Source organism: Lactuca sativa, chromosome 6 (genome assembly GCF_002870075.4).
Source record: "Lactuca sativa cultivar Salinas chromosome 6, Lsat_Salinas_v11, whole genome shotgun sequence".
Classification (NCBI taxonomy): Eukaryota; Viridiplantae; Streptophyta; class Magnoliopsida; order Asterales; family Asteraceae; genus Lactuca; species Lactuca sativa.
In genome coordinates, this window is record NC_056628.2 from 8432206 (window position 1) to 8441133 (window position 8928).

General features: G+C 36.7%; 1 protein-coding gene across 1 annotated transcript; it reads right to left on the bottom strand.

Moving 5' to 3' along the window:
• Window positions 1-4806: 4806 nt before the first annotated feature.
• On the bottom strand, window positions 4807-7701 carry LOC111921858 (BTB/POZ domain-containing protein At1g63850). The gene is made up of 2 exons (XM_023917431.3): window positions 6278-7701; window positions 4807-5977 (listed from the first exon to the last, which is right to left on the bottom strand). The coding sequence occupies exons 1-2, from the start codon at window positions 7265-7267 to the stop codon at window positions 5051-5053; spliced, it is 1917 nt and encodes a 638-aa protein (XP_023773199.1). The 5' UTR covers window positions 7268-7701; the 3' UTR covers window positions 4807-5050.
• Between the last annotated feature and the right edge of the window lie 1227 nt (window positions 7702-8928).

Sequence of the window (8928 nt, forward strand, 5' to 3'; positions counted from 1 at the left end):
TAATTATCACACAAATATTCTTCCATTCCTTCTTCAGTCCAAGTATGAAAGTAATGTTGAACTCGAGAGTGGTACGGACAACATTATACCTGGTGCACTTGTAAATTAGCTCATTGAATCGATCATAATATGTTTCGATAGATTCATTCTCCTTTTGTTTAAAGCCGACTAACTCCGATAATAATTGAGTCACTGAGATTTTCTTAGTCCGCTCATTTCCTTGGAATTTTTCCTTGAGTGTGTTCCAGATCACTTGTGTAGTCTTGCAGCCACAGATGTAGTTGTACACGACCGGTGGTAAAGCTCCACGTAACTCACGAATGCATTTTTTTATCATTAGCTTTTTTTCTTGTTATCTTGAGCAATCATATCTTCTGCTACACCTGCCATTCTTACAACTTGAAGACAATCAACACGATAATGACCTTTTTTGTAACGACCCAATTTTCACGACTAATTTTTTTTTAAAACATTACTAAAACCACATTTATAAAAACCGTAACATAAGTCATAACATAATTTCATAGTATTAATTTCAAACATAAACTTATTATCAGAGTTAAACATCCCAGGCTAACTGACTATGGTGTGTGCATTGCAACCTCTCCGAGCTCCTCTTTGAAAACTGAGTACCTGAAACCAAAAACTGAAACCGTAAGCACGAAGCTTAGTGAGATCCCCCAAACTACCACATACCATACAATCATATAACATACAGTACAATCATTTAACATACCATACTTGTCAGGCATTTCTGGGGTGCCCGACTTACCCGGTACGACCATTTTGGGGTGCCGACCTACCCGTGCAGCCATTATGGGGTGCCGTCCTACCCGTGCGGCCATTCTGGGGTGCCGACCACCCTTCGGTCCTAACAACCGAACCTCAGGGACTGTTTCACCCCCTACCACCACTACTATCACATATCATAACATAACATACTATCAGACATATCTTGGGTGTTTGACTACCCTTCGGTCCTAACAACCGAACTCGGGGATTGTTCCCCTCCTACTACCCCTAACACATATCTCAGATCATGCTAGCATATAATCATGACATCACATACTGTCAGACGTATCTGGGGTGTCTGACTACCCTTCGGTCCTAACAACCGAACTCTACTACTATAACACATCAAGCTAGCATATAACATATCAGGTAGTAGCAAAACTAGATGATATCATAAAGACAATCATCTAACACACAACTCCTACTGGTGGGCTGACATTGTGGCCGTAGACCCACCGCTACTGGAAGACAACTCACCTGCACTGTTGGAGTTCTTGCTGATACCCTGCTGACTGCTATCTGACAACTCCCGCACTACTACTCCAATGAATCCTCGATCTACTAATACAAAATATAACACTTAGTCCCAAACTACCCTTCAACGATCAAACTAAGTCAACTCTGGTCAAAGTCAAAGTCCTGGTCAAAGTCAACCCTTCAGACTGACTCTACTCGCCGAGTCAGCCCGTTGACTCGCCGAGTCCTTATATTTTGAAACTCTCATAATGCGACTCAACTCGCCGAGTCACCCCAAGACTCGTCGAGTTCAACGATCTCTGAGTCCCATCCTGCTCAACTCACCGAGTCACCTCCCGACTCACTGATTCGAGGTTTAACCAGAAAAGGTTTAAGGTTCTGCGACCAGACTCGCCAAGTACAAGAACAGACTCGCCGAGTCCAAGGCAATCTTCAACAAACTCGCCGAGTTGTTCTTTCAACTCGCTGAGTTCATGCTCATGTTCATACAACTCGCCGAGCACCCATGTGACTCGCCGAGTCTCTTGAGCTCTTAATCCATACAGTGGCTTTTCGAGCCATGCAGGGGCTCAAATCCATAGATCCATTCCTCTAGAGCCTAACCCCCATGTAAAGTGGCAAACTTTACGTGTAGCCAAGGAGTTATAGGCTTAGAACACTCTAGGGCTAGGGTTTGTAACAAAGGGGCTTCACTAACAACTTATTGGCCTAAAATTTATGACTTTCTGGGTTATCACCAACCTAGATCTGAGGTAGCAACCTCAGATCTACTCCAAACTTGAAATAGATCTCATCCATACTCAAAATGCCCAAAACTCAAACATAAGATAGATCTAGGTGCACATAAGCCCAAACAACAAACTATTACCTCAAATGAAAGCTCCAACTGAAGTAAATCCTGGATCTACACCACTCCTTTGCAGCAAAGCCCTTGATCTTCAAGCCCCTCTCCAAGATTCTCTCATCCAAGGCTTTATTCTCTCAAATAATGAAGGCTCACTCAATTCTAGGGTTTTTGGAACTCAAAAGGGGAGTAAAGAGGCTGAGGGTGGGTTATAATGTGCTTCATATAGGGCACAACCTCTGGGATTAGGATTTTTCTCGCCCAGACCAGACTCGCCGAGTCCACTCGCTGACTCGCCGAGTCGGTCACTTACTCAATGACCCGGATCCCGCTCCGACTCGTCGAGTTCCCCCCTGGACTCGACGAGTTGACTCTTGATTTAGAGCTTAACCTTTCTTTTCTTGGTCTCCCAGATTCTGGGTGTTGCATTTTTCAATCAAACTCCACAAATCTTCGTTAATTTCATTGAGGTAGTCTTCCATACCATCTGCCCACTGATCGTAATATTATGGAAGCAACATCTGAATCTTTGCGGAAGATCCAAGCAAATTAACATAGTTTATCATGATGTTAACATTCAAATTCACCATTAAATCGAGTTGAAAAGAGAATAAACTTGAAGAAAAATCGGATACAAACGATTGATTAAGAATAGTAGAATCGTTAAATCACAGTAATCAATCGAAGAATTACATTTTCACTTGCAGAAAGATTGAATAAAGTGAAAACACGAACGAGATTCTTCAATCGATATGTCGATTCCTGCTCTGATACCAATTGAAAAGATGTTTTAATCAATCGTAGATGTAATGAGAGTTCAAATGTACACATAAAAGTAAATAAAATCTGGTTTCAACTCAATTAATTTTGGAGTGCATACAAGTACATTTGAGAGAGGTAAGCTTAGTGCACAAGTTGCAAACGTTACAAATGACTTAGGTACCTACACTATATATAGTGTACTAGACAGACACAAAATGTATATCAGGACTTCGCCATTGAAAGTTCATCTACAAAACCCCCTGATAAAATACATACACTATCGAAGTCATGAAGACTTTCGATATGGACAAAACATTACCTACTAAGACAACTATCTATGACTTCAATATATCACAACAAATATGACTCTATATTTAGGATTGATTTTTAAAATTGAATATGTTTTCTTCTTTCTCCTTTTCACCTTCTTTGTTTGGATGAGTTTTTTTAGAGAAAATGATCATAGATATTAAGATCTATGTTTGAAATTGTCGAGAAGTCTAGTCAGAGAGCATTGAGATTCTTGCTGTTGATGTATCGAAAAATAAAAGGATGTTTGTTAGTGGTTTTTACTAACAATGGGTTTCCAATGACAATATGTTGGTTTGGGATAAATGTACAAAGCTGTGAGGCTCTATCTAGCTTCGTGGATCCATAAAGCTCAAATCCAAGTTGATGGGACAAATTTTTTAGGCTGGATTTCAAACCATGTGGATGAATTTTGGAGGCTTTGCATCGGAATTTTGAATTATATGTGAGATTATTTTTCTAAAGTTAGAAAAGTTACACTCTTGAACACTAAAGACCGAATTATGGAGAAATGATGGGATCAAATCGATGTATGATCTTACGATCATACATTTGATCTTATGATACTAGGTTCAACTTAGTTTCACTATCAATCTTACTAGGAGTGTGATCGTTTTTTTACTTGTAGAATTTAACAATCTCATGATAAATATCTCAATATAAACAATATTGATATAAGCGGTGTTTGCCATACATCTATCATATATACGATGTGGATGCCTAGAAGGATGAGGACCCTGTTGGATGGGCATTAAAATATCATATTAGTACGATTTAAACAATATAGATTTAAGAGTCCTATACAACGTAAAATAGCATTATTGAAAAATTTAAAGCATATGATACCTTATTATCTGTTCTTGATATTAACCCTTACACTAAATTGTCATGTTATCCTATTCAACAAGGCATTGTGACCACACTAGGGAGTTCCATTAGATGATAAGTCAAATGCGCCTCTCCTTATCTTTTTTGGCCCCTAAGAGACGCAATCATGTCATTTTCAGACAAATACAAATAAAGTCCAAGTCAATTAGAATACAACACCTATTAATAATTGTAACAACTTGGCTTCCCTACACTCCAAACATTCGTTTTCACAATGTTTAGACAAATCTCAACCTTGCATTTAATCGACAAACATTTCTGAATGTAATGATAAGTTCATTACATATAATTAAAAATCATGTTACATGAACTAATAAAATAATACAAATACATTATATATATATTTTTAATATAATCATGAAATTAAAAAATCAAATATGTTACAATATTTAAGACACCCAAAATGAAAAGTGTTGGCATTTTTTGGGAAGGAAGTACAAAACATATATGTATTTACAACATTGTGGTACATTTTTACATAAATACATGTAATACATATGTAGATATAAAAAAAACCAGTCAAGAAGATGCCCCTTATAAGATCCTAAAAGAAAGAAAACAAAGGTTGATGTAACCTTTCAAAAGATATAAATGTATGTCGATATGTTACATACAAACACACATTCATACATGAAATGTATATAAAAATGGAAAGTCTTAAAATGTTGATTGCATAATGACTCATCACCAACAAGTTGATTGTATTGTATCAACATCACAACCATTAGAAGTCGTTAAAAATCTTAAATAGGAAAGAATTTCATTGAAAACCACAAATAAATATAGCCATTGGGGTGGGTGTCACATGACATGAGGCTTCAAAATTCAAATTAAAACACTTGGAAACGAACTCATCACCATCAATAACCAACCAACCACCATATTACCATAATCTTGTACATAAAAAAAAAACATCAATAATTCACATCCCTCCACCTAAAAATGTATCCTTTTTTTTATACCATTAATACCTCAATTTCAAGAATTCTTGAAATTTCCATTTGTAATACGATATTGCTCGCGATCTTTTTTACAAAAAGCCCTTCTCCACCAAACCTCAAACGCCCTTTGTATATTCGGACAATCATCACTAGAATTCAAGAATCGATCAAACCATGACATCAAGATTTCTTGTTGCCAAGATAAAGGCAAAGTCAAAATAGTATTCCCAAGACCATCTTCGATCAAATGACGATCTAGCCCCCGTGATGCCCTCTTCATCCAAGCAAAATCATTGTAAAAGGGTACCAACCATGTTTGTAACAACAAACACCTCAAATCTTTAGAAGCCAAAAGTTGACCTTTTCCGATACCCACAAATAATCTTGAAGTAACTCTACTAATTTCATATCTATGAAGTGGTGGCACTTTAGAATGAACTTCTGATAACTCGGTCAAAGACACCCATGACCTCAAGAAATCCTCAGCAATTTGTCTATCGGTTAAAATATCAAGAAGCCAATGTAAATTATCCGCTTGTCGTGTGATTTGAGCAACATCTTGTAAATCCCCATTTGAAGCTTTCAAGAAATGTTTTTTTAACAAAAGTAAACATTTTTCACAAGCCGAATATAAAGATTCTTTCCTTAAATCATTTCTTGATGAATTCTCATGAAGCATTTTTGAGACCAAAACTTTCATCTCTCGCCTTGCTTTTTCATCTTTTCCTTCAAGAACAATGTGCAAAAGCTTGAGAAGAACCTCTTCATTATTGTCACCATGGTCAACCCCTGATGTAAAGTCAACTGATACCCTTTTTAGAACTTCAATGGCACCTACCCCTTCCAGCTGAAGCTCCGATAATAAAGAAGATACCTTTTCTTCTTCATCTTCAGCCCATGGGGCAGCTTCTAGATACTCCAAACAAGATAAAACCCCAGCATCGAATCCAATTGCTGCTGACACCTATGTTAAACATAATACAATTATAAGACCTATTCAATGTCCTAAAAGGCTTACAAACAACATTCAATCAAACACTGCAAGAAACATGTATTCATGGTTTCCATTAGGAATTAAAAACTTTCATGTAGTGAATCCATCTTCCTAACTATCAAGAATCATGTAATTTCATATGGTATATCAATTTGGCACAAGTTCTTAAATTCAATCATGTAACATATGAAATTTGCATTTTGTGGATCACAATTACACTATACTAAACGAAATGATGTAAATAAATGTAGTAGTATATAATTAGGTTACCTTCAAGATCCCAAGAACCTTAGGAACATCTTCCTTCATGAGCTTCCTCCTCAAATCTTTACAATACATCAACCTAATTGACTCTATATACACCTCAATATCATCGCAGTCAGAAATCTCAACAATGTATGGTTGTTGCCCTCCTTTCCATCGATAATCTGATAATTTGGAGGCGAAAAACCGACTATGACCCACCAAGATCTGTCGATGAGCATTCATGGAAACAATCATACCATCTTTCGATGTCAACGTGAGCTTCACATCACTCGAATTTGGGTCATTGAATTGGCTGCCGGGGCTACGACAGGACAAAAGATCCAACAACCGCTGTTGCATCAAAGCTTGTTTGTCGATAATAATCGGTGGTGGGATCATATGATTGCTGGGTTTTTTAGGGGTTGGATATGAAACATTGCCGTTGGCGTTTGAATTATTGGGGATCTTACAATCAGGTTCGTTAGCCATCATCTCGAAAAGAGTTGGGCTGGATCGGGTTTTATCGGAGGTGGGTGGGGGCGGCGACATCGGATTCAAGAGTCCGGCGGTGAGAGCAGAGTTGAAATTGGTAAAAGAAGATGGAAATGTTTCGTGGTGGTTAGCACCGCCACCGTATACGGCGGTGGTAGTAGTCATGGTTGTCTTATCGCGATTTACCGGTGAATCGGAAGATAAAATAACGGATTTCTCAACACTTAACGAAGGTTCTTCAATTAAAGATTCCCTTGACGCAGACACGACCGGAGAATCCGAACAGCGTTGAGGGTTAACGGTGGTTGTTTGCGGTTGAGGTGGGTGTTTGTAGGAGGAAACGGCCGATGGGCAACACCAAGAACTATTTTCCGGTGACACAACAGACGGGTGTTGATGGTGGTTAGTGATGGTGGATGAAATAGTGGTTTCTTTGATCCGCCGGCGTCTGAACTTATTACTGGTGGTGGGCTTTTTCTGTAGATGAATTTTATGGTTGTCTGAAGAGGCAGTAGCTGCCATGTGAGTTTAAGGGCTTTCTTGGGCTTTGTCTTTTAGGTTAATTGGGCATCTAAACTCTCAACCATTGTTTTGTGATTCTCATAAACAAAGATATTTTATTGCAAACAGCGGTTTATACAAGACACTGTCTATGTTACGGTGGTTGTGTGTGAGAGAGAAAGCATAGAGAGAGAGAGAGACACACACAGACTGACAGGTCAGAGGTCGTAGTTATATCGATGGGGCCAAGTCATTGTTTTGCTTCGTTGGTACTATGAACACACACAGTGAGCGTGAAGTATGTGTGTGAGAGAGGATGAGAGATATCATAGCTATGTCGACGGTGGTGGTGGAAGTGGTGGTGGTGCGATGGTGAGTGGAAGCCGTAGAGGGGAGATCGATATTGGACACTTTATAAAGGTGTAACATATGATTACTATTGTAGAACTATTATGTGTTTCTTCAAAGTTATAATGATAATGTTTCAATTCTATCTACATACAATAACTATATACCTAATATAATTAATTTCTTATTTCAATGCACCATTGTTTTCTAAAATCATTAATAAAGGGTTGTTATATCTTAAAGATATTTAAATTTATGACTTTGAAGGTTGTAGATATCCATTAATAAATGGGTTTTATATCTTGGTCCGACTTTCTTTTTTGGTTGGTTTGTTCATCTTTGTTTGTGGTCTCACACTTACCCATAAGTTGATTTTGCCTAATTTGTTTGTCACTTATTTCATTATGTCTTAATCATAATTAATGATGTTTACAAGTTGATAATATGCATTTGTGCAAATTTCCATGACAGATACTACAATTGGCCAAACCAATTGTTAGAGAACATTGACACCTACTAGGAATAATTCCATCAATGATTTACCAATCCGAAATGTCATTCTTATTTAAGTACAAAAAGGCTTATGTGAGGACCATGGAAAACAATTCTCTATTTCAATTATGTAGTGTCCACAAACAATAGTTTAAAATAGGTTGTCAAAACAAGTGTGCTCTAGAGTATCTCCAAACAAGGCATGTTTGCATGTTTTTTGGCCACATATGTGAATAGAATGTCTATGGTGTTCGATTAAAGTTTTTTGAATAATGTTGGCGTGTTTTTGTTAGGATCTATGCATATCTATTTCAAGCACCTTTTATATGTGTTATTAGAAATAATCATTTAGAAATATTATGGAAATAGTTTGAAAACCATTATAAATTAAAAGCTGAGGAAAAAATGTTTCCAAACCATCTCCCTCTTTTAACAACAGAAAAATACTTTGTCAAAAGAGTATATGATGGTATAACAATTAACAAAAGAGACTAAAGTTAAGTGTTTAACTATTCCAAATATAACATCATAATCAATCTTCTAAATTTCCTCAAACTCACCCGTCTTCAAAGTCACTAAGCAACCGACTACGGTTGCTAACTTGAACATATGTCAAATTAGAATGTTTTATAAAAAATCATAATTAACGATAGGGGTAGATATTATAAGAACAATATATATATATATATATATATATATATATATATATATATATATATATATATATATATATATATATATATATATATATATATATATATATATATATATATATAACATCCGTAAAACCAACAAAACTTCATTTTAGGGGAAACTATTACATAAAACAAAGTACATTGTCA